At 36.1% G+C, this 27,412-nt stretch overlaps 1 protein-coding gene across 3 annotated transcripts in view; it reads left to right on the forward strand.

Annotated features, from left to right (window-relative positions):
* The window catches only part of UBN2 (ubinuclein 2), a 91,212-nt gene that overhangs the window by 45,846 nt on the left and 17,954 nt on the right, over positions 1-27,412 (forward strand). For 2 of the 3 annotated variants that reach the window (XM_081288483.1, XM_081288484.1), the window contains exons 10-17: positions 483-596; positions 2,059-2,202; positions 2,851-2,901; positions 7,976-8,018; positions 10,641-12,188; positions 18,036-18,267; positions 18,710-18,799; positions 22,946-27,273. In XM_081288483.1, the coding sequence (XP_081144609.1) occupies positions 483-596; positions 2,059-2,202; positions 2,851-2,901; positions 7,976-8,018; positions 10,641-12,188; positions 18,036-18,267; positions 18,710-18,799; positions 22,946-22,995 (2,272 nt within the window). In that variant the 3' untranslated portion in view covers positions 22,996-27,273. Of the gene's footprint in view, positions 1-482; positions 597-2,058; positions 2,203-2,850; positions 2,902-7,975; positions 8,019-10,640; positions 12,189-18,035; positions 18,268-18,709; positions 18,800-22,945; positions 27,274-27,412 lie in introns of those variants that run through there. The other variant, XR_014021297.1, reaches the window with a different exon arrangement.

Below are 27,412 nucleotides of genomic sequence, written 5' to 3' on the forward strand. Positions count from 1 at the left end.
CTTTGGTGTCAAAGGCAAAAGACTTTGTTGATTTACTTTATGTTTGTGATCAAATCAAGAGCTAAGGGCTGGGGTTATGGCTCAGCACTAGAGTGCTTGCCTAGCATGTGCAAGGCCCTGGGTTCAATCCTGAGCATCACATGAAAATAAATAAAGGTATTGTGTCCAACTACAATTAAAAAAATATTTTAAAAAAATCAAGAGCTAAAACTGTTCAGACATTTCATATACTGACTAATTCGACTAGCTGGTGCTGGACACAAATATTTTCTGACCTAAAAGATAAGTATGCCTTTATATTATAATTTGGATACTTTCATTTGCCAAGCACTTTATAGCTTACTCAAAGTATTATGTAAAAAGGTAGATTCCCTATTTAGTCTGTTATTTGAGTAAAAGTTCAATTAAGCAATTCTGGAAGTGTTTATGGGACATATTGTAGGGTTAAAACTTTGCTTCTTAAAAGGTTTTTCAATTTTTAGGTTGCAAACAGATGAAGAACGAGAAAAGAATGGATCTGAGGAAGATGATGATGAGAAACCAGGGAAGCGTGTCATAGGACCAAGAAAGAAATTCCACTGGGATGACACAATTAGGTAGAATTTAGCCAGTCTTTGCTCTTAACCAAATATACAGTGGAGAAGTAAGGTTGCTCATAAAAGGAATCTATAATAGGGAAAGGGACTGTAACTTAGGGGTGGAGCACTTGTCTAGCATGTGTTAGACCCTGAGTTGAATCCCCAACACCATGAGAAAAATGTAGTAAATGAAAAACTAGATTGAAAACAATCAAAGGGTAGTATGTAGAAAAAATATATTCAGGAGACCATTACTCTGGCCCTAATATCCTTATATTGTTTTGTTTTGTTTTTAAAGATAGAGAGAAGAGAGAGAGAATTTTAATATTTTATTTTTTTTAGTTTTCAGCGGACACGACATCTTTGTTTGTATGTGGTGCTAAGGATAGAACCTGGGCCGCACACATGCCAGTCGAGCACGCTACCGCTTGAGCCACATCCCCAGCCCTCCTTATATTGTTATCACTTTCATTTTCTTTTTTTTTTAATATTTTTTTTTTAGCTATAGGTGGACACAATATCTTCATTTTATTTTTTATGTGGTGCTGAGGATCGAACCCAGTGCCTCACGCATGGTAGGCGGGCGTTCTACCTCTGAGCCACAGCCCCAGCCCCACTTTCATTTTTATGTAATACTTTTTATAACATAAACTAAGAATGGAATGAGTTACACTGGATTCAGAAGGTGAAGTACTCAATATACTTACATAAATCAACCGTCTTTCTTGCCAGTATTTCTATACCCCACAGAGACAACTCTTCTACCTATCTTTGGTACCTGTCAAAGGAAATTGTTTCATTTTGGGGTTAGACTAGAGCAATGAATGACAAATTTTAAAAAACATCTTCTTGTTATTATCTGAATTCTTCAGATAATATTCTTGTTACAACTGTGTGCTTTAAAAAAAAAAAAAAAAAAGTCTGTTGTTAGTACCTTGGAAGAATACTCCAGAAATAGTAGTGGAGAACTCAAGAATGACTGTATCATAACTTACTTGGAAGGAACAGAGAATGATAGGATGTGACTTATATTGGACTGTGAATAAGAAGAAGGTTTAGGAATACCTGAACAAATCAGTTAATTTATTTTGCTTTCTTTTCCATTTTTTGTATTTATGAGTGATACTTGTTTAAAAACAAACAAACCTATGTCAAGTGAGCCTAAAGGAGTTCTTTCTCTTTTTTGTACCAGGGATTGAACCCAAAGGTGCTTAACCACTGAGCCACATCCCCTGCCATTTTTTTATATTTTACTTAGAGACAGGGTCTCACTAAGTTGTTTAAGGCCTCACTAAGTTACTGAGGTTGGCTTTGAACTTACAATCTTCCTGCCTCAGCCTCCCGAGCTGCTGGAATTAAACCTGTGCACCACCATGCCTGGCAAAGGAGTTCTTTCAATAAAGATAATTCTGTTTCAAACTTAAAATTTTCTATTGTTTCATAGTCAGATTTATATGTAATAATATTTTTATCTATTTAGAACTTTATTATGTAACCTCGTCGAGATCAAATTGGGATGCTATGAGTTGGAGCCAAATAAAAGCCAGTCTGCTGAGGATTATCTTAAATCCTTCATGGAAACAGAGGTGAAGCCCTTGTGGCCTAAGGGCTGGATGCAGGCGAGGTAAGAGATTGACCTCCTGAATTCTGATTTACTCTCTTACTTTGTTATTAAAGTAAGAGAGTTATACCTGACATTGGTTTTGCTAAGAACTTAATGTGTTCAACCTCTATATAGTATATCTCAGATAGCCTCTCCTTTGAAATTTTCAAGCCCTTAAAATCCAAAACAGTCCTGTGGGCATATAAAGATATGGATATCAAGGTGATTTTTTAAATTATCATTTTTTTTTTTGTACCAGAATTTGCTAGTGGAAGAAAAGGGGGGAGAACAATGGTTATTATAAACTTCAGGAGGGGAACTATCAAATACAGGAATTAGAGCAAAGGAAAAGATGGGTCTTGAAAAATAGTGAAGTGTCTTGAGAAACTTAAGAATAGTCCTATTTAAAGTCTAAAGAGTTTTAAGAGTATGAAACTTCATAAGCTACATTACCTACCCCACCATTTCAAATTGCTCCATTTATTAAAAATATTAAACAAGTAGAGGTGATAAAACTCCATAATTGAGCACACTAATACCAGTATCTTTATTTGGTAAACATGCAAATGATAAGCTATTGTAAGTCAAATGATTTTGTAGGAAAAATAAAGCAATTATGTTATTATCTGCTATAAAAAAATAATAATTGTATCCTTTTAATTTTTCCAGAATGCTTTTTAAGGAAAGCCGGAGTGTACATAATCATCTTACTTCTGCTCCGTGAGTAAATGCAGACTCCAGATTTCTTGATTTATCTTTATTCTTGTAGCTTTAGTAAGGAGATGTATCATTTATTAAATGCTAGTTGAAATACGATTTATTTAACCAATTTCCATTTATCACCATCTTCTTAAAAATAAATCATTGGTCTGTTTCCTGTTTAGACCTCAGAGTCTATTAAAATAGTTCTCAGGCTGTTCTTCAAAACCTCCTGAATCTAGAATGTGACACAGAGTGCCTGGGATTCTTGTATAGAAAATGATGAAAATATACAAGCTCAAGGGTTTCCCTTTGTTCCTGGGATTCTATCTTGTCGTCTTATTGTTCTTTTTTTCCTACCTCTTATTAACCATCTATATAAGTAACCTATGGCCTTCTGCCCCTAGCTTACCAGGACAGTTCCATATACAAAAGTACCCTGCTTTACCCTGAAGACTGTTTTATTCTACAAAATTAACCTACTCTTAGTGTTCTTCTTTCTGTTCAAAACTGGATGTTTCCTTAATGAAATGATGTGTATGAGCACACATATGCTGGAGGTTCAAACCCAGGGCCTTGCACGTGCTAGGCAAGTGCCCTACCCCAGCCTAGTGAAAGGATTAGTAAAGATCTCTTATCCTCCTTACATTCAATAAAAGGGCACATTGTATATTGTTGCTGTTCGGATGAATATTGGTCGACTCCATAATTTTTTGTACCTACAAATTAAGGCTACTTTTCTGTAGCCTGCAAGTGTAGTCTTAAAGAGTTACTAAAATTTAAAATTAGCAACTTATTAAGAATTATTGAGCACGCTATTCAATATTCTGCTAAGATGTCTGATTGACATTGTTTGAACAACATTATAAAATTCTTTCCTTTATATTGTTATAACAGATGAAAGTTTTTAGGAAGAACACTTGTATACCATCAGGGATCTATATTGAGTTGTTGTAGTTTTAAGTTCTTATTATTTTTGGGGTGTTTTGTTGTTGTTATTTGTTTGTGTTTATGTTGATATGAGTTCTAGCTTTGTTCCCAGACTGGTCTTGAATTCCTGGGTTCAGGTGACCCTCCAATCTCAGCCTACCATGTATTTGGGATTAACGATAAGCATGCATCACCCAGCTTTCCCCTTGCTTCTGTTTTTTGGGGTACATTGCAGTTTACTTTGTTGCAAGAACTTAAATCTATAAGTAAATAAACACAGAGAAATTTGTGTTGATAATATATATGGCCTTTAGTTTCTCTATAGTTCTAAAACCACATGCATTACAATTCAGGTACAAATTCAGCAATGTAGCAGGATACAAAATTAACACCAATAAATCAGTTGTGTTCTTATATACCAATAATGAATCAGCTGAAAGAGAAGTTAGGAAAACTATCCCATTCACAATAGCCTCAAAAAAAATAAAATACTTGGGAACCAATCTGACAAAAGAGGTAAAAGACTTCTACAATGAAAATACAGAACACTAAAGAAATAAATAGAAGAAAACCTTAGAAGATGGAAAGGTCTCCTATGTTCTTGGACAGGCAGAATTAATATTGGAAAAATGACCATACTACCAAAGGCACTATTCAAATTTAATGCAATTCCCAATAAAATTCCAATGATGTTCTTCATAAAAATAGAAAAAGCAGGGCTGGGGCAATAGCTCAGTGACAGAACACTTACCTAGCATGTGTGAGGCACTAGGTTCAATCCTTAGCACCAAATAAAAATAAGAAAATAAAATAAAGGAATTCTGTCCATCTACAGCTACAAAAAAGAATTTTAAAAAGTAGAAAAAGTGGTCATGAAATTTATTTGGAAAAATAAGAGACTCAGAATAGCCATAGCAATCCTTAGTGAGAAAAGCAAAACAGGAGGCGTCACAATACCAGACCTTAAATTAGACTACAGAGCTGGTATTGGTAAAAACAGGCATGGTTTTGTCATCAAAATACACATGAAAACCAATGATCTAGAATAGAAGAAACCCAAATAAATACAGCTATCTCATACTAGACAAAGGCATCAAGAACATACATTGGAAAAAAGATAGCCCCTTCAACAAATAGTGCTTGCAAAACTGGAAATCTATGTGTAGTAGAATGAAATTTAACCCCTATCTCTCACCCTGCACAAAATTCAAAGTATATTAAAGACTTAGGAATTAGACCAGAAACTCTGCACATACTAGAAGAAAATGTAGGGCGAACATTCCATCATGTCAGCTTAGGAACCAACTTCCTCAGTAAGACTCCTGAAGCGCAAGATGTACAATCAAAAATGGAATGTATCAAAATAGAGGCTAGTGTCATGTACAACTAAAATAAGAACAAATTTTTTAAATCAATAAATGGGATGGTATCAAACTAAAAAGCTGTTTCACAGCAAAGGAAACAATCAAGAGCATGAAAAAAGAACCTAGAGAATGGGAGAAAATCTTTGCCACACACACCTCCAATAAGATATTAATTTCCAAGATACACAAAGAACTAAAAAAGCTTAGCACCAAAAAAAACTCCAAATAACCCAATCAATAAATGGACAAAGGAATTAAACAGATACTTCTCAAAAAAATACAGTCCACAAGTATATGAAAAAATGTTCAATATCTCCAGCAATCAGAGAAATGCAAATTAAAACTACACTGATATTTCAGCTCACACCAACCGGAATGACAATTATCAAGAATACAAGTGACAGGGTTGGGGCTAGGGCTCAGAGGCAGAGCGCTTGCCTGACACTGGGTTTGATCCTCAGCACCACATAAAATACAATGAAGTTATTGTGTCCACCTATAATTAAAAAAATAAATGTTTAAAAAAATCTTAAAAAAAAAGAATACAAGTGCCAATAAATGTTGGTGAGGATGTGGAGAAGAGAGAATACTGATACATTGGTGGGAGTGCAAATTTATGCAAGCACTCTGTAAAACAGTTTGGAAATTCCTCAAAAAACTTAGAGATGGGGGCTGGGATTGTGGCTCAGAGGTAGAACGTTTGCCTACCATGCATGAGGGACTGGGTTCAATCCTCAGCACCACATAAAAATAAAATATTGTGGTCAGGATGGAGTTGTGGCTCAGAGGTAGAACAGTTACCTAGCATGTGTGAGCCACTGGGTTCAATCCTCAGCACCACATAAAAATAAAATAAAGATATAAAAAATAATAAAAAATATTGTGGTCCACCTATAACTAAAAAAAAAAATATATATATATACATATATATATATATATATATATTTAAAAAAACATATATATATATATATATATTTTAAAAAACTTAGAAATGGAACCACCATTTGATCCAGTTATCTCACTCCTTGGCATATATCCAAAGGATTTAAAATCAGCATACACTACAGTGACACAGCCACATCAATGTTTCTAGGAACACAATTCATAATAGCTAAGCTATGGAAGCAATGTAGATGCCCACTAACAGATGAATCCATAAAGAAATTGTGGCATATCAGTGGAATATTATTCAACCATAAGGAAGATGTAAATTGATGGATCTGGAGACTATCATGCTAAGTGAAATTTGTAAATCCCCCAAAAAAGAAATATGTGGATCTTAACACACACAAAGGTGGATGGGGAGGGAAAGGATAGAAGTTGATTAGACAAATGGGAATGAAGGGAAGGAGTGGGTATAGGAATAGGAAAGGCTTTGGAATGAATCTGACATAACTTTCCTATGTACATATATAATTACATCACAGTGAATCTCTCTGTCGTGTACATCCACAAGACTGGACTCCCAATTAGAATAAGATATACTCCATGCTTGTATAAATATATCAAAATAGATTCGACTGTCATGTGTAACTAAAAAGAACCAAAAAAAAAAAAAAAAGGAACACCCCTAAACAAAAAAACAAATACAAACTGACTCATGTTTTAATTCTAAAGGTGTTTATGTAGGTTCTCTCCCTCAGTTTTTGTTTTTGTATTTGTTTTGAGTTGAGTTCCAGGCTGTTGTGGAACTCCTGAGCTCAAATAATTCTCCTGCCTCAGCCTTCTAAGTAGCTAGAACTGCAAGCACACAGCACTGTGCCCAACCATTTCCCTTCACTAGGTTAAAATAGCTTCATTATCATTGCTAGTTTTGTGTTTTGTTTGATTTTGTACAAGAAAGCAGGATTCTGTAAGATAAGTAAAAAGGAAGACTTTTGCTCTCATGGCCTTCACCAAAAAAACTTTGAAAATTACCATTGCCTTTGTGAAACTAAAGATTCACAGTTTAAATCAAGATGTGTGTTAGTCTAATTGATGGCATTTTACCGTAATGAAATAAAAACACTCAGATGGGATGAAGTATTTAAGTTTGTCACTCATTTAATTATTCAAAAACATTTGAGTTCTTTCTTCTGTGGAACCCATAAGATTGTTTTAATTTTTAAACTTTTCACGCAGTTCCAAAGGTTCCCAAGTTCCATAGTATTTATCCTGCTCTTTTTTGTTGTTGTTTTTACATTTTTTTATTTGAATATTTACATTTAAAAAAATAACTTTATAGAAAAATGTAAGTTTTTTTTTTTAAGTAAAATGCAATTTACAGTTCCTTATCATGGTCCAATTTTAGTGTGAAGTTTCTTTTTTTTTTTCTTTTGCCAATGCCGACTATATTTCAAGTCGTCAAGGCGGGGTATTGGGAAAAGTTTTCAATTAGCAATAATCGCGCCTCGGATAAACCTCATTGGCTACAATACTGCCACTGCGCAAAGCTTTGTGTGAAGTTTCTTGAAGCTGTTTTCCTACAAATAACTGTAAATTCTTAGTAGTTCTTTGAAGTAAGTTTCCTAGGCAGCTTTGTTAAACTGTTTTAACTTACATTTTATATATTTATATTTGTTTCTTTAACTTTATCATCTACATTTCATATTTTACTAATTGGCATTTTCTTGTGTTTAATCTGAATTGGGAAAAGTGTTGCTGAATATTCTTATAGACCAAGTATTTATATTTTTTTTTTACTTCATCCAAAGAGCTTTCCAAATATTGGGAGAAATTTGCTTAATTATAAGATTCATATGTGTTCCTTTCCTAGTGGGTGACACAACTACTACTGAAAGGCCTCTGTTTTAATCTTTTAGGGCAAAGAAAAAGGTGATTCCTGCACCCAAACCCAAAGTAAAGGTGAGTATCATAGTCATAATTACTGAATGTTGAAATACATTTTTAAGATGTAAAATATGTATGGCGTTTAATGAAGATCATCAATGAAATAGCCTTTAGTTGTTTCTTTTCTTTTTTTTTTTTTTTTTTTTTTTTTAGATGGACACAATACCTTTATTTTAGTCATTTATTTGTGGTGCTAAGGAACCTCACATGGGCTAAGTAAGCACTCTGCCACTGAGCTCCAATCCCAGCCTGGTTATTTTCAACTTTGTAAAAATCTTATAACCTTTGTATTTGGGAAAACAGATGACCATGTAGTAGTAGGAATTTATGTATACTAATTAAATCATAAAGCTTAACAATTCTTAGAAATACTGAATAAAATACTGCTTTTAAATATCTTTCAATTTGGATGTGGTAGCCCATGTCTGTCATCCAGTCAACTTGGAAGACTAAGGCAGGAGGATTGCACATTTTAGAACAGCCAAAGCAACTTACTGAAACCCTGTTTCAAAATAAAAAATAAAAAGAGCTGGGATTGCGTCTCAGTGATAGAGTGCCCAATGATTCCCACCAAAAAAAAAAAAAAAAAAAGATGAGGTTGCAAATATATAAGAGAAATTCCGAAGTCAAAAGGAAAGGAGGAGCAGCTGGGCATAGAGGCATATGTCTATAATCCCAGCAACTCAGGAGGCTAAAGCAGTAGGATTGTAAATTTAAGGCTAGTCTCAGCATTTTAGCAAGACCTAGGAGTATAGCTCAGTGATTAAGCCTCAGGGGTTAATTTCCAGTACCAAAAAACAAAAACAAACCAACAACAACAGCAACAAAACCTACAGATAAGGAGCTGCTGCGGTGATCATCTATCCCTGAGATCTTGGTTGCCTTCTGAACTTCTACCTATCGCCTATGGTTTCTTTCTATGTTTCTTCTCAGAATATAGCAGATGGGGTTTTCTCAGGCTTGTACAGATCAGAAGTTAGAATGAGACCTGCCTAAAGCTGGGCCCTCAAGATAGCATCTTTAGGTTTTTTTTAAAAAAAGAAAAAAAAATCAGAAGAAAAATTTACAGTTAACAGAAATTAGAAACATTTTCTATCTTAGCTTGGATTCAAGAATGGGGGTAGGGGGAGTCTTTAAAAATTTTTCCTGGTTTAGGAGTTTGTTTTATATGACCTGCATAATCTGGGAAAACTCTAAGCTGACAGAATAGCTAAAATTATATGGTTAGTAATAACCCAGGGCAACTGGCAAAAGCAAAAATTCTCTCTGGTATAATGTGCTTTCATCCTAGGCCCTCAGAGGCTTACTTCTTATAAATTATGTCAAACATGAGCGGAGGTGGCACTTCACCAGAGAGCATGAGCTGCGCTTTGGAGAGGCCCTGGTGCCATCCCCAACACCACCAAAAAAAGCTTGGGAGGCTAAGGCAGGAGGATCAGGAGTTCAAAGGAGCCTCAGCAAAAGTGAAGCACTAGGGGCTGGGGATGTGGCTCAAGCGGTAGCGCGCTCGCCTGGCATGCGTGAGGCCCGGGTTCGATCCTCAGCACCACATACAAACAAAGATGTTGTGTCCGCCGAGAACTAAAAAATAAAAAATAAATAAATAAATAAAATAAAAAATAAGAAACTGAAGAGACTTTGAAATGACTTATGTAATAATTTAGTCTTATTATTAAGAAAGTTAATTTTTTGAGAAGTTAGTATCCTCTTGAGCATTCAGAGTTATAACTTCTAATATACCCTTCTTTTCTTACTTTCTTTCTTTATTTTTATGTGGTGCTGAGAATCAAACCCAGTGCCTCACACATGCTAGGCAAGTGCTCTACCATTGAGCCACAACCCCAGCCCCATCCATATACCCTTATTTTCTTAGCATAGGTCTTTGCGCATAGTGGACACCCAGTAAATATATGTTGAAAAAATTATAACGTATAATCACTTGTACCAGATGACTAGAAAACATGATTTTAATATGCTCAAAAAATTCATCTTTTTTGTCAATTTGATGTGCCATTTTCCTTATGTACTGTCTGTGAATAGCTGTGGCAAAGGGTATAGAGTCAGAGGATCAGCATTCTTGCAAACCTTACTAGACAAGAAGAATAGTCGTGAAATGGGGATATAGCTCAGTTGGTAGGGTGCTTGCCTCACATGCACAAGGCCCTGGGTTCAATCCCCAACACCACAAAAAAAAAAAAGAAAAAAGAGAGAGAAAGAAAGAAAGAAGGGTCACGTCTTAATACAAAGGCACAGTTTTCTCCTGGAGAATAAAAAGAGAAAAATCTCTAAGCAGATGGATTTGGAGTAGGATTTGAAGATCTGATTAATGGGCTATAGAAATTGAGCTCCTCAGTCACTGCTATGTATTAGTCTTTTGACCTCATTTTTTAGCTGTTGTCTTAGAATGGCTGTCAAGGGTATGGCAGTGCAGTGTATTAGATACTTTGTCTAGTGAGGACAGCTCAGTCAGGAGCTCTGTTCTCTTGAAAATTATTTTTATTTTGGCAGTCTGTCAAGATTTTCCAATAGAAAAACTATTTTTAGTCATCATGATAGTTTCTTGGTCCTTTAAAAACTGACTTTCTAATTTTTAAAAAACTGTTTGTATTTTTTCCAATATAATGCTGCTTATGTTAGGAGTGTAGCCCAAAAAAGGACCAGAAAGCTCCTGCATCCTTGGTGGCTTCAGCCAGTGGTCCTTCCACAAGCTCCAGCACTTCTGTTGTTGCCTCAGCCAGCTCCAGCTCAACACCAGCCCAGGAAACCATCTGCCTCGACGACTCCCTAGACGAAGACCTTTCTTACCACTCACCTTCACTAGATCTTGTTTCTGAAGCTTTAGCTGTCATCAACAATGGGAATAAGGGCCCTACAGTTGGTCCAAGAATAAACATGCCAACTACAAAACCTCGTCCAGGACTAAGAGAAGAAAAATTAGCAAGTATCATGAGTAAGCTGCCACTGACTACTCCCAAAAAACTAGATTCTACTCAGACTGCACATTCATCGAGTCTTATTGCTGGCCACACTGGGCCAGTACCAAAGAAACCCCAGGATTTAGCTCATACTGGCATCTCTTCAGGCCTTATTGCTGGTTCTTCAATTCAGAACCCTAAAGTTTCCTTAGAACCTTTGCCAGCCAGGCTACTTCAGCAAGGACTACAAAGGTCAAGCCAGATTCATGCTTCTTCCTCTTCGCAGACTCATGTCTCCTCTTCCCAAGCCCAAGTTGCTGCCTCCTCTCATGCTCTGGGAACATCCGAGGCCCAAGAAGCTTCTTCGTTAACACAAGTAACAAAGGTGCACCAGCATTCAGCTGTCCAACAGAACTATGTGTCTCCATTACAAGCAACCATTAGTAAATCACATACCAACCCAGTGGTGAAATTAAGTAATAATCCCCAGCTTACCTGTTCATCCCCACTCATTAAGACTTCAGATAAGCCACTTATATACCGCCTTCCCTTATCTACGCCCTCGCCTGGAAATGGTTCTCAGGGGTCCCACCCCCTGGTTTCTAGGACAGCACCGAGCACCACTACCTCTAGTAACTATTTAGCCAAGGCTATGGTGTCACAGATTTCCACGCAGGGTTTCAAATCTCCTTTTTCAATGGCTGCATCCCCAAAACTTGCCGCATCTCCCAAACCTGCTACATCTCCCAAACCCTTGCCCTCTCCCAAGCCTTCTGCTTCACCCAAGCCCTCTCTTTCAGCTAAGCCTTCAGTATCGACTAAACTTATTTCTAAGTCCAACCCCACTCCCAAGCCTACTGTATCCCCAAGTTCTTCCAGTCCAAGTGCACTAGTAGCCCAGAGTTGCCACTCCACCAGTAACAACCCAGTTCATAAACAGCCCAGTGGAGTCAACATCAGCAGGCAGTCTCCCACCTTGAATTTATTGCCCTCTAATCGCACTTCAGGCCTTCCATCTACAAAAAATCTTCAGGCCCCTTCAAAACTAACAAACTCATCATCCACTGGAACTGTTGGGAAGAACAGCTTGAGTGGAATTGCAATGAATGTACCTGCCAGCAGAGGTAGCAACCTTAACTCAAGCGGAACTAATAGAACTAGTCTATCTGGGGGAACAGGAAGTGGAACACAGGGTGCTACTAAACAGTTGTCTACTCCACATAGACCATCTTCAGCCTCAGGGTCTTCAGTGGTAACAGCCAGTGTGCAGGTATGTATGTTCTGGATGTTCATCTGATAAAATTAGTCACTTTAATGAGTTTACTATAATATATATACACTGTTCATTATAGGCTGATTACAGCATGGCCATGGAATATTCCTGGTGTTGACAGCACAGTGATGGACACATATGTGAATAAGGTTTTTTTGGGAGGATGTGGATTTTTTTCTAGCAAAGTATCATGTTTACCTTAACATTTGTTGACAAATACAACTGAAGTGCATATTTGGAACTCTATTTAAAAAGTTAAAAAGTAGTATCTTATTAATTTAACATACATTCACTTGTCTCTTTTTTTTTTAAGCATTTATCTTCTAGGGTTTTAAATTTTTACATTACTTTTATAGTAATTTATATGTAATTCTCTTCTGTCAAATGGTGTCAATAGTTCTTTTATGCCACATTTTCCCTGGTCATGAGGTTTAACTTAAACTCGCCTCTCAAATTAGCTGGAGTGCCTTACGTAGGAATCTGTGTGAAGGGTAGCACAGATGGCCCTTTACTGTAGCTTTTGCATACACATTCATTTTTCTGTGCTGTCACACTTTAGTGCATATGTACTTCTTGGGTCATTAACTGTTTCATTCCAAAATTTTAAATATTGCTCCCCTGACCCTTGGTTAGTGTTAAGATTATAGAAAAGTTTAAAGCCATACTGATTTTTAAATTCCCTTTTATGAGTAATTTGTTTTCTCTGCCTAAATGCTAGTAAAATTTTTCTCTTTTTTCCTTGAAATCCAAGTGTTGTTAGACTATGGCTAGGTTTGCCTAGTTTTCATTAATTTTGCACCTAAAATAGTAACACCTCTTAATTTCAGACCTGGCTGATTTTTTTTTTTTCAGTCCAAGAATATTGGTTTCATTTATCCTAGGTTTTTTGAGAAGTATTTATTATTCATACATTTCATTGCTGCATTCAAACATTACTTTTATTGTTTTATGAAATTGTATTATCTAAGAAATTACTCTGAAAACTTTGTTCTGCCTCTTATGTATGTGGACTAGGAATGTGTAACGTAAGGATTTCTCTTTGCTATTTGTAGAGGTACCCTACTGTTCATTGCTATATAAGGGTTTATGTTCAATACTTATTTAATACCCAAGTTATCATGCTGTCCTTTAAGTAGGTTTAGCAATGACTTCCAAAATTCTAATGTAGAACAAATTCAGTTGAATGGTACTTCAGTAATTGAAGTATTAACTGATGTTTTATCTGTATAATTTTACTTAAGTCAAAAATAAGAAATTAAAGCTGAGCAGGAGGTGGCAGGATCCTATAGTTCCAGCTACTTAGGAGCCTGAGGCAGAAGGATCACTTGAGTCCAGGAGTTCAAGGTCAGCATGGGTAACATTGTGAGATCCTGTCTCAAAAAAGAAGAGGTTTGTATGTAGCTCAGGGGTTGTTTAGTTGGCTATCATGCAAGGTCCTTGGTATGATCCCCAGCACTGCGAAAAAGAAAAAGAAAGGAGAAGAAATAATGACAACAAAATTGTTATTAGAGATTGCAAATTAAATTTTTAATTATAGGTAAAGACTGGGAATTATTCCTCATTGCTTTTGTGTTATCTTTGCTAAAAAGTTGACACTTTTTTTAAAAAATTAACTTTTAATTTGATCAAATGAATCAGTAGAATTCTCTCAAAAATGACATTTGCCTACTCTACAGCCTTCTTTTTAACATCACTTTTAAATATTTTTCTTCTACATATTTATTTCTAAATAACAGTAGTAATTAGAAAACTCTTAATTTTATAAATTTTAGTACTATAGTATCTTTTATCTTTTTATTATGAAAAATGAGACTCATAGTTCTCTTATACGTACCTGCCTTATTCTTCTCAAAGAATAATTACAATTTTTGGTTGAATTCTTGACTACGTGGGCTGGGGAGATAACTCAGTTGGTAGAGTGCTTGCCTCGCATGCACAAGGCCCTGGTGGGTTCAATCAAACAGCACCACACACACACAAAAAAATCTTCACTATGTAAATATTGTTTCTCTCGAGCTAAATATCATAATTGTGGTTTTATTTGCTTGCTTTATAAATTTTGGGGGGTGGTTCCTAGAGCTAAAAAAGAAAATTTTTTTTACTTGTTTCTTTTTCTTTGAGTATAAGTTTAAAACTTTCTTCATCCTTTGTCATCTGCAGAATCTATCCATTCTATATTTTCTCCAAAGAACTTCCTGTGTTTGATCATTTATTTCCAGAGAACCCAGATACTGTCTAACAAAGAATTGGTTTGCCAACAAGAAATCTGTATGCCAGAATTTGTGTTTCTGACAAGTAACTACTCCCTCCTTGTTTTCTTTGTTTCCCGAATGGCTTTATAATGTGGAGAATCCAATGTCCCTGCCTTCATATCTGATCTAATTTTTTTTCTCTTACTGCTTTGACTGAAGAAAGGTCATTTCTACCCTTTGTGAACCTAAGGTGGTTTTCTTATTGACATAGCATCCATTGAAGTCTCATCAGCTACCTTATAGCCTCCAGATCTGTCCTAGCACTTTACCCTGAAAGCAGACTTCCTGTGAAGTATTCACCTTCTGTCTGAAAGGCATCTGAAGCTATCTACTCATTTGCAGTGAAAATGACAGGCCCTTTAACAAAGGACATAAGTTAAAATCTTTCTGGGTTCAAGTTGCTACCTCTGCCTACTTTCTGTTTAACAGTGTTCCACCCAGAGATTTTCTGTTCTTTCTTGCTGTTCAATATACAGATTTTCTGTGAATCCTATCATTGCTACTTTATAATTCCAAAACCCACTTATTCATTCAGTAAATGTTGATTGAGTATGTACTATGTGCCAGGCACTCTTGTAGGTATTAAGGAACACTGTTCCTTTCTCATGGAGCATATATTTTAGGTAGAAAGATGAGTTAAACACAGTTTTTTTAAAAAACATAACAAGTACTGTGGAAAAAAAATAATAAAGCACCAATAAAGAGGTGCTAACAGAAAAAAGAATGAAGTAGCCTCTTTGAGGAGGTAGCATTTAAACTAAGGATCAAATGAACAGGAGCTAGTCTTGTAAAGTCCAGGTGATAAGGAATGGCAGTGTGAAGACATTAAGGGGGAAAAGAGCCTGGGTTGAAGGCCTAGACTGTTGGGGGAAAGAGACCTCACTGTGTCATGGAGAACTTTGTCAGGGTGCACCACAGTAATACTTTTGGATTTTATTCTGTATGTAGCAGGAATGATATTGGAGAGTAGTCTTAAACAAAGGAGGTTGTGGTCTAATTTATGTTTTGAAAGATCACTGTAGGTACTGTAGAGAATAGGGGACAGATGCAAAATAGAACAAAAATACCAAAATAGAACACATGGTTTTAAAAGGTTTCATGCCCACCATAGGAAGAAAAAGGTTTCCCTTCTTATTTTACCTGGTTATGGGTCATTGTCTGAACTGTTCACCTACTTCATGATGAATGTTAGCAGCAGACTCCTCGCTTCTGAAAGAGCTCCATCTTAGAGAAGTTGATAATTGCACACATAACATTTAAATTTTCTGGTGCTTCAGTTTAGATTTATAAACAAAGGTGGGTATGGAAATTCTTAGAAAGTATAAAGAGTTATGGCATGGTTTTTTTTTTTTTTTGGTTGTTGCTAATACTCAAGTTATTTAGTTTTGAACTTGCCTTAATTTATGTTTTCCATCCATTTTAGTGCTTCAATTAGACTCCCCCAGAAAAAAATTTAAAAGGTTCTCCTTATTAGATTTAGTGTTTTTCACTGGGGGTCACCAGTTGAGCACACAACCTTGGAGACTCTATATCATCCTTGTCATTGCCTTCTGTCATAAAATTATGATTAAAATGAAGAAACGACTTGCTAATTTTTAAATGCTTTTGTCCTAGTCATTTTAAGACATTATTAACTCTAACTTGGTAATTTTTTTCTTAAATGCACCTCTTTGTATCGTAGTTGGCACAGTAGAGGAAAAAACTGGCAAATTTAAAAAGCTGTCAAGTCCAAGTGTAAACTGATGAAGATGTGTACTAAAATAAGAAGTGGTTCTGGTAAAAAAGAAAGAATGGGTTTGTTGACTATGAGCTTATCTCATCCTTCATTTTATGAGGCCTGAAAAATAAGGTTCCCAGCCTCAGTGGCTAGAAAGGAGCAGACTTTCCAGCTAGCAGGAGGTGGGGCTGACTGGAGAAGGAGATTCCAGTTCGGGACACGTCAGGTCAGTGAGTTTCAGATGCACCAGTGTGACCTTTCACCAAACTCGCATATACACAGGATTAGAATTGAAACAAGAGGCCACAAATGTCAACAATAGCAAAGGAGATGAGAGAAGGGGAGGAAATAAAAGAACAAGTTCAATAACCAAAGTAAAAGACTTCTAAAGAACATTCTTCACGTTTTGTCTAGCAGTGGCATGAACTCTTTAAGTGTACAAATCCATGCAGTGTTCCATACACATACAGAAAAACTGTGTATATTTTCCTTATAGTTGACTAAGTAATAATACCACCACTTTTTATTAGAATGGGGTTTGGGGTAGAAATAACATCCAAAATAAAACTAATAATAGCTAACATTTATTATTGACTAAAAAAATTTAAAGAATTCCATTTTCTTGACCGCATTTATAACTATAAAGTTTTTAACTATATATATTTTGTATTTTTAACTGTATATATTTTGTACTTTTAACTGTATATAATTTGTAAAATAAGTATATATTTTGTAAAATAAGGCTGCAAAAGAAAACTCAGTGGCACAAACTTGATAGTATCAAATATTTGTTGATAATTACATGTAGAAAAGAAAAAAAGTCAAAATGGGAAAAATCATTTAATTGCAGCATACAAAATTCCTGAAAGAATTAAATTAGCTTAAGGGGTATATTTATGTAGTTTTCCATGAAAGCTCATCAGTGTTAGCATATTTCTGATCTAAATGCCTTTATTCACAAACAGCACCTCAAAGATCAGGTGGAGGAACATGAAAACACTAGTTTACCTTTTACCTTAGGGAGTCTTAAATAAAGTAGTGATGTGGACATCAGCTTTCAGAGGGTAAGGAGAAACTAGATGTGGAAAAGAAAGCTGTGAGTTCAGCAAATTTTATAATAAAAGGAAGACAAATAAGTTAGATTGTTAGTAGGAGTTGGAGAAGAGTCCAGAATAACTGTGACTGTAAATATGAATTAGAGGTCTGTATATAAGAAGCAGAGGAAACATGGAAAAAAATGTGATACTGGAGATTTCTATAAGAAAGCTCTGCAAGGTGGGATTTGTGGCACAAGCCAGGTGGTTGTCAGTTACCCATGGGGAAGGGCAAGTAAGGCTAAAGATGAGGAAGAACATCCAGGTGACTTCATCTCTTTATAGGTGTTGTCGTGGAAGTCAAGACTATAGATTAGGGGCTGGCAAGAGCAGCGGTTGCACAGATTGTGCCAGGAGAGATGGTGACAAGCCAGAAGATGAGTTTTTTTAGTAGTGTTAAGGATTGAACCATATGAAATTGCATGGAATTACTTCTATATTGATTCATGTCTGTGGGCCTGGAGCAAAAGTGAAGAAGTGGAAATGTATGGGTAGAAGTTAGATTAGGAGAGTGAATCATGTTGACCAGTTAAGAGGGGGTCTAAAGTGGTGAATAGCTAAATTTCTGTAAAGAAATTCTAAATGTAATTTGCAGATTTTCAAAATCAATATTGGTAGCTCTTTAAAATGTAATTTTCACCTCAGTCTTATTTTCTCTCACAGAGTTTATTAGAACAGATACAAGACACAGTCTTGCATCCATGAGGATATTAAATACAATAAATCAATTTAGGTTGACTGCTCTATTTCTTATCTATTTTGACCCCTGGTTTCTGCACAGTCCACAGCAGGAGCATCATTATTGGCTAATGCCTCACCTCTGACTCTCATGACATCACCTTTGTCTGTAACAAATCAAAATGTGACTCCTTTTGGGATGCTGGGTGGCCTTGTTCCAGTGACCATGCCCTTCCAGTTTCCCTTGGAGCTACTTGGCTTTGGAACGGACACAGCTGGAGTGACAGCCACCTCAGGATCTACCTCAGCCGCTTTCCACCATAGCCTCACTCAGAGTAAGTGGGGCCTTTCTTTTCCTTGGCTGTCTAGTGTGAGAGAACAGGGAGCCTCAGTCATTGATTCTGACTGAGAGCAGTCCAGTTGGAATTCTGGGAGAATACAGGTTTTTTTAAAAAAAGAAGCATAGTTGATTTCATCTAGAAGTCAACTTACTGGACTCTGGGAATTTATTTACAGTTTTAGAATGTACTAATGAACCTTCTATACTGCACTTCTAAGTGAAATTATAAAAGGAAGTCAAATTTGTTCGGTTCTTTGCATATACTTATCTACATTTACATATGTAAACTTTTAAAAAATATATATATTCTAGTTTTAGAAGGCCTTTGAATTCGGGGCTATGATGACATTAGATAAATTGAACTATTTTTAGGTTTGATTTTAAGAAAGCTTAAATCTTTGTTGAAAGATTACTGACAAATTCTGTTTTCTTCTCAGATTTACTAAAGGGTTTACAGCCAGGAACTCAGCATACAGCAACACTTTCCCATTCACCTCTGCCTACACATTTACAGCAAACATTTAATGGTAAGAAAATGACCTATTTCTTCATCTGTCTATTATTTATATAGGTTTATAGATACAGATTATACTTTTCTGAAAACAATGTAAATGGAATGATAAAAGTTGGAAAAAAGTTTAATACCTGCTCATTGGCAACAAACTCACTTTAAAAGAAAGAAAATAGGTAAATGAGATCTTTTGTTATGAAAAGAGCCTTTTTGAAAGTATTTATTATATGGAAATGATAGCTAAGAAGATTCTTAAAAATAGTTAACAGAAGTCATTGCAAAATTATAGTAGTTTATATTTGTCAAAAGCTCACTAAATGCCATTTAGTCTTGTGTCTATTTAATGTGATTAGTTATTTAATCTTCAGAACAAGCTCATGAATGATAAATAATGATCCCCATTTTACAGATCAGAAAATAATCAGAGATAAGCAACTTGCCCAAGGTAACACACCAGTAAGTGGTCTGAGATACAAATCCAGAAAGCCTATGTTCTTTTTCTTTTTTCTTTTTTTTTAATAATGTTAAAGATTGAACCCAGCACCTCATACATACAAATCACACACTCTACCACTGAGCTACACTCTCATCCAGGTTGTATTCTTCTTAACCATTAGACTTTCCTGCATCTTAGCATTGATTAAATTAATGTGGTTCATGCTATGCGTTATATACTTGCTTGCTGCCCTGCTAGCCCACTCTGAAATCCGATGTTGGATATTGGCCCTGTTTATAAAACATTGGCCTCCAGATTCTTTGTTGTTTGGTTTGGTTTGGTTTGGTTTGGGGGCGGGGGGGATGTTGTTTTGTTTTGGTACCAGGGATTGAACCCAGGGGCATTCAACCACTGAAACATATTCCCAGCCTGTTTTTATTTTGAAATAAGCCCCCCCCCCCTAAGTTTTTTCAGGGCCTCACTAAATTGCTGAGGCTGGCCTTGAACTTGGAATCCTCCTGCCTCAGCCTTCTGAGCCACTGGGATTACAGGCATGTGTCACCAGGCCCAGATTCTTGCTTATACCAGTAGGTGATCTCAGTGGACACCCAAAATACAATTCTGGAGGCCATTTTTAGGATCTTCTGAGGAGAAATAACTATTTATCCACCTTCTTTAACTTTGGAAATTGAGAAGAACCTCGCTATTCTTTTTAACCACTGTGTTAAAGGTGATCTTTGAACCAGTTTACCATTGACCACAGTGCAGAAATGGGAGCTACATAACAACCTTGAGGCAATAAATTGCCGTTAATCCTCTAAAAGACCAAAGGCAGGGGTTGGGGTTGTGGCTTAGAGGAAAAGCGCTCGCCTAGCACACGTGAGGCACTGGGTTCGATCCTTAGCACCGCATTAAAAATTAATTAAAGGTTTGTGTCCACCTACAACTGAAGAATATATGATTAAAAAAAAAAAAAAAAAGACCAAAGGCAGATGGAAGGAGCTCTGATGTACTATTGACAGTTTGGTGCTGTATATTTAAAAAATCTAGAAGAAAGAATTTTGAGGGTTTTCACTATCAAAAATTTATTTTAAAAAAAGTTAAACCAGATTTGAGCATTACACTGAATATATGTACGAAACCTTCCATGCTATCCCATTAATGTGTACATCTTTTGTGGTTTTGTATATCAGTTAAAAATAAAAAATAACTGATCACAGTGGCACACATCTATAATCCCAATGAAATAGGAGACTGAGGCAGGAGGATCACAAGTTTGAGGTTGGCCTTGGCAACTTAGACCCTGTCTCAAAATAAAATTTTTTTTAAAGGACTGGGGGTTTAGCTCAGTGGTGAACCACCCTTGGATTCAAGCCACAGTACCAAATAAATATTAATAAATAAGACCAGGCTCATCCAGTTGTACAAAATGGGCAATATAAAGTAGTAACAAATATCAGCACTTCTGATCTTGCCGAACTTGATTAGGCTTACATTCATAAGGATGATTGCTCTGTGACTGAACTGGATATTCCCTGACTGTGGACATCTGCTTAGTGTCATGATTCAGATGGGGACCATCTGCCTGCTCCTGGGGCAGATTGGCATGAGTGTGACCATCTGTGAGGAATTATACAAACTGGATTTTTGTGACTCAAGAAGACCTCAGTATTCAGCTCTTTGTGAATCATCTTATTGTCTGCTCAATACCACCATTCCAGAACCAGAAGGAGATATGACTATCCATATCTTCCAAATAATCGAAGTTAAAAAGTTTAAAATTTTTCATTTAAAAACACTTTTTACCATAAAAAATTGAACTTGGGAATCAGACTTGAGCGGGCTGGGAATATAGTTCAGTTGGTAGAGTGTTTGCCTAGCACGCACAAGACCTTTGGTTCAATCCCCAGCACCATCAAAAAAAAAAAAGGATCAGCCTTGGGTTTTTAATTCCAGAACCACCAATTGTAGCAGGATTCTTGTTTGACCATCATTTCTCTTGCTTATAAATTGAGGACAAAAAGGTGTTTTGAATAGACTTCTTTTAGGACTCTAATAAAAATAACTGATTAAAGCTTCTAGCATGGTACTTGGTACATAGTAAGAACCCAATTAATGTTAATTCTCTTGTTTGAAACAATAGATCAGTAAGTTTTTTCTGTAAAGGACTTTGTAGGCATATGTTGTCTGTTGCCACTACTCAACCTTACCATTACAGGACAAAAACAAACATAGTCAATATGTAAACAAAGTTTGACAGGGTTCCAACAAAACTTTATTTACAAAAACAGGAGATAGGCCAGGTAAAGAATTCACAGTCCAAGCCTGGTTCAGTGACATACTCCTATGATTCTAGCTACTAGGACGCTGAGGCAGGTGGATTGCAAGTTTAAGGCCTGTCAGTGCAACTTAGCAAGACCCTATCTCAAAATGAAACAAAAAGGGCTGGGGATATAGCTCAGTGGTAGAGTGCTTTCCTAGCATGTGGAGTGAGGTCTTGGGTTCAATTCTCATTACAGGAGGAAAACCAAAAAATTCAGTCCAGTTAAATCTGAGTATTTTATTTTGCTCAGTTTAAAATTTCTTTGGGCAAAATGTCATTTATTAAACTGCTGTACCATTTTATGAATTTAATTATACCACAGATCAAACCATTTCTCTCTACAAATGTAAATATATCCTATTATAAATGAGAAAAACTTAGGTGTTATCACCAAAGTCATTTTAATAGTATTCTATTAATACAGCTTTTGAAATAGATATGTATTTCATTGATACAGCTTTTCTTCAAGAGAGGCAATTTTTTTGGTTTTATGTTTTTCCAAAGTAATGTAGATATCACATGAGTGGGCCTGGCCATGTAACATTTATGGCCTCTTCCAGCCTTAAGATTCTGTTATTGTGCTGTAATAATTTGTTCCTTTTCACCTGTGTGTTTCTAACATTCATGCCTCTTCCCTGAAGTAAAGCTTTCCTTCCCCTGTCTTTTTCTCTCAGGCCTGGGTTGTCTTGGGGCCTTCGTTTTCCTTGCCTAAGGCTTTAACCTGTTAGAGACTTTCTCTATATTCCGTTGGCTCTCCGGGTCATTGGGTCCTACTCTTGCCCAGGTATCCCCTTTTTCTATCCTCTCCCAGCATTTGTAGGTAATTTAGCTAAGATTTAAATAATCAACATTTTCCCCATAAACAGTAAAACAATAGAATGTAGAAATAGAAACCATTGTTCCCAGTAGCAGACTAGGTTCCCAGTAACCTAGACTTTTGCTAGGTTAGGACCAAAACAGAAATACAGCTAAATTTTTCACTACCAATGTGCTGCATTCGTTTACATAGTGGGAATTAATTATCAGATACTGTGTCATTGGGGTTGGGGTTGTGGCTCAGTGGTAGAGCGCTTACCTAGCACATGTGAAGCACTGGGTTTGATCCTCAGCACCACATAAAAATAAATAAATAAACAAAGATATTGTGTCTGTCTCCAACTAAAAATTTTCTCAAAGGGATCAAAAGATGTGGTAGAAGGTGGAAATATTTTCATTCCTTTATACTCCTCCCAGCATCAGACATAATCAGCCACTATAGTGCTTTACACCATGTGAAATATTAAAGGTTATCTTTTAAGAGGGGTCATCCACATAAAAATTTTAAAGTCTTTTTTTGTTCTGTTTCTCTTATTTGCTTTTTACAACATGCCAAACTATACCAGTTTAACATCTCTTTTTCTCAGATGGAGGCCAAAGTAAAGGGGACACTAAGTTACCACGGAAATCTCAGTGACTTCTCAGCAAGCAGAGAGATGAGACGTGTAGCTGGCTGACGGGATCTACCTGATGGGAAAGTCCTTATGTGGTCACAGGGCTGCTGTTTCTGTCGATGTTTACATTCTCGTCCCAAGCACTGTGGTGAGGAGGAAAAGGAAAGAAAACATTACTTGAGCAAAGCCAGGTGCAGGAGGAAGAAATGCTTTTGTGCAAAGTTAGTGACCTTTGGTCTCTGCTAAAGAAAGACAAAGTTACCATGTTACCTGACTTGAAAGAGACTCAGCTGTCAAACCCACAGAAGTACAAATTATTTTTTCCCCGGGGTAGGAAGGAGGAAGTTGAGAGGATTTGGGTAAACACCATCCATCCTGGGGGTTGGCTCTGAACACTTGTAGACATAATTAAATAATAAAAGCAATAGATCTGGAATTAGGCTAGTTTGTCAGGAGTAATAATCATGCCTGTTTAAGTGGACATTTAGCAAATTTGCAACAAAATAATTGGGTGACCCTATGTCTGATATAAACACTAGCTGAAGAAATACTGCACCCTCAAACATCCTGAGCAAACTTGAATCTTCTCCAGTATGTAGCAACTCCCCATGTAAATCAGTGGACTGAAGATGCTTCAGGAAAATTATTTTAGCACAGTTATGTATATTACTAAATCATTTAGATTTTTAAAAGTCAAGAAATTGAGCCTGTTGCTCTTAACAGACAAAAACCTACATGTCCCCTTTTTGTGAAAGGGTCAATTTCATCTTCCACTCAGAAGTAGGTACTTAACTCTTTTCTTCAGGTGATTTATGTATCTAGTTTTGACTGGTTCATTTTTATTTCTAGTCTTGGTGTTAAAATGTGACTCAGTTTCACTTGAGTAATGGAAATCTTTATTATAGGGCTGCTGCTTTCCTCATCTTCATTCACCCTTGCAGGCCCTACCAACAAAAACTGTAAATTCCCCCAAGTTCACCTCACAACTTCCCTCTCTCTTCCTTCAGCTAGGGGTTCTTCAGGTGATTGTTGGCTGTTGATACAAACAGGTGGCAGTGAGTACTACCTGTGTTTCCTCACTGGTCATCCAAATAGCACATATATAGTTGTTTGGTTTTTTAATTTTTAGGGAGAGGAATTGCATTAGGCTCATTATGTACAAGGGAGTATCTTTTTTATAACAATCACAATGTGGTTTAACTCGCTTTATCCAATGTTGTGAAATTGTTTCAAGCATTTGGAGTTTTAAAGCTTTACTGATATTTCTCAGTGTTGATAGCAAGTAAGCCTACAAAGAAGACTTCTTAGTTATTATAGCTTCTTTAACTAAGCAAATAGCATAGCTAACAAAGGATGTGAAGGGAAAAATTTATAGTTCTCTTTGCATACATTTTATTTTGCCTCCTCATCATTCTGTTATCTCTTGAGTTTTAAACTTATGAGTATTTTCAAACTATACCCAAGAATGGTTAAGCTCTGCATGGTGTAACCTTGGTCAGTTTATGGCAGACTAACCAAAAAATCAGCACTAGATTGGTGATAGCAAGCTTTCTTCCATGTTTCCATTACCCTGTACCAGTAAGTTTATTCAAATAAGAGTATTAAGGAGGCCCTTTTTTTCCTTTAGTAAACAGAAGTCCCAAATAGCCTACAGGACTATAAATAATCACAGATCTGTTCTGATCTACATGCCTATATTTTGACTTCAAAGTCACATTGGCTTGTTTTATAGCAAAAGGGTTAATAAATAACTGAAAACTTCAGTTCCGAGAACTTGTTACAATAAGGAGAAATGATTATTTCAAAGGAATCATTGATATAATATTTCACCTCTTCAGAATTTAGTTTACCAATAAAATAAATGTGGATGAATCCTGGTAGATATTTTGGAGGGATACTGGGATGTTGTAAAGAGGTTTGATTTGAATTCAGTAAGTTTGATTAAGATTTATTTGGTTTTTTAATTAGGGAAGCTTACTAGACTCATGATTATTCCATTGTAACAGACCTCTTGCTTTTGCCTTTGCTCATATTCCTGGGTACGGTGATGAGTTTTCCTTCCAGAAGGGAGCTTTACTTTACTTTGTCTGCCAGGAAAGAAGTTAGAGAGTATATTAACCTTGCCTTCCTGCCAATAGCTGTATATGGCGTTCACATGTGTATGTATGTGCACATATACACATGTATCTTCTTATGAATTGCTGGTATAAGTCAAAGAATAATAATTGTAATTTCTTAAATCCACCAATTCTGAATCATGCTATATGAAGATCCTTGAGGACTCTGCCTTCATTAGAAAACATCAGGATTAATTCTCTCCTGTGTCATTTTATGCTAACCAGTCAAAAACCTGAAGGCCCTTGGCTCTGAGAATATGATATAGAGATTATGTTCTATTCGCTTCAGTCTTGAATCCTTGACAACTATGTCAGATCTCCACCTCAGCAACCCCCTTCCCCGTTTTACTGATCAATTTTTATTCGTTTCAATCAAGACCCCTCTTTTATGTTGTACAAATGGGTCAAAATCCTTGTCTTTCTTCATAAAGTATGATCAGAGATTTCTGCATGTAAATACAAACATTTCTTTTCTAGATCCTAACATTGAAAATGGTGTCCAAGCTTCATGGTCACCTGTCTTTACAGTTTTTATTACTAAAAAACAAACATATAAATTGGTTATTTTTTAACAGAGACTTGTGACTCATACTGTATTTTTGCACTTAAAATCAAATTATGTTATTTTTTAAAATGGTGAATGATTGGAAAGGTTATCTATAGAACAATGTGTATTTCTAAAGAGCATTAGCAACATCCACATGCAAAAGTAATCAGCACACTTAATTATATCCCATTCAGCGGGATTCTTGATTCAGGAAGATTAAGCTGTTTGTTTCCAACTGTCTTATGTTTGAAATTGCCTTCATTGATATATAAGCTGTTACTGTACATACTAGGTAATCCTCAGTATTCACAAGCAATAACGGTCAGCAGAGCTGTCCTCAGAGATAGCAGTGCTGGGCCTCAGTTGGAGACTGTTTGGGAGCAAAGTGTCAAGCTCATTCAGAGCCTCCAAAGTAAATGCAAGCAATAATTTCCATTATAAGTTAATTATAATTTTTTCTCATATGCTTCTGATATCAGAGGTTTAGAAATCATGATTTTAAAACATCCTGAAGAAAAGGTTTTGGGAAAAGAAGTGAGGTTGAACTGTAGCCACAAAATCCTGATATCTTAAAGAAATCAAGAGGATTGTGCTAGTAAATTCTTGTATGCCCACCACCCCTTTGATGGATGTTGTTAGCCCAAATTACATTATTTTGTATCATAGACACTGAATCGGGTTTATTGGATTTCCGACATAAGGGGAAGAACCGGGCACAGAAAAGTTTTTTAATACTGTGGGTTTGACACCTGCTTGAAACAACTTATTGGAACTGATTTTTAACCCAGGATATTTGTTTCCCAAAGCAGATCTAAATTGTTTACTACCCAGGGATGGAAAGGGCGGGCACCTCTAGTCTCTCTCCTCTGGTTGCCCTCTCCCATACTCCTTTCCACCTCTACTTGGTTTAAGACATTTTCTGAAATGAAAATTCTACTGTTATTCAAACTGCCATTGATATTGAGAACTCTGTGTCCTTTGGGATCACCTCTCAAACTCCAGTTATCTATCATATTTGCTGCTACCTTTGTAAAATGAACTTGTACTTTAATTTACACTTCTTTATTTCTAGGAGTTTTGTCATATAATTTGACCCATGTGTAGAATTAGGATACTTTATTTTAGGAGTGTACCATAAAAAAGCACACTGGTCCCTATATTGTTTTTATCATTTTGTTTTGAATTTGCTTGCTTCATTTGTTGGCTTTTGTTTTGTTTTTCAAGTTGAAAAAAGAATGAGAAAAATCTTATAATCAGGCCAAACTTGAGAACTTTCCCTTGTGCTTCAGCACTATGATTTCTGCTGACCTAATGTTCTCAGAAGGGGCACTTTTACTTTCTATTTTGCATGTATGATTGGTTTTTTGTTGTTGTTGTTGTTTTTGCTTTGTGGGGGGTGCTTTCAGTTTTGTAAAAATGAAGCAGAAGAAAAGTGCAGTAGTAGATAAATGACTGATCACAAACATGTTATGCAATTTTATTTTATAAAATTTTAAGGGAAAATAATTGTAAATAATTTCTTAGCTCTGATAAATGCTTATATTACTCCTCTAAAACATGCTCAATTCAGGCCTTTGTCTTTGTTAAGTGCCTTTTTTTTTTTTTTCCTTTATTTTTTTCCCCTCTTTCAAAAGTGTTCTCAGATCTCCTAAAGTGCAGACTGATAAGTCAAGGGATTCAGGAGGAAGAATGTCAAACTTGCCAATGTCACGTCATGCTGTAATGTTCTTCCTTTTCTTTATGTGTATATGGCTATATTGAAAGATACGTATAGAC

This window comes from Spermophilus citellus, assembly GCF_964194105.1.
Source record: "Spermophilus citellus genome assembly, chromosome: 3".
NCBI classification, from domain to species: domain Eukaryota; kingdom Metazoa; phylum Chordata; class Mammalia; order Rodentia; family Sciuridae; genus Spermophilus; species Spermophilus citellus.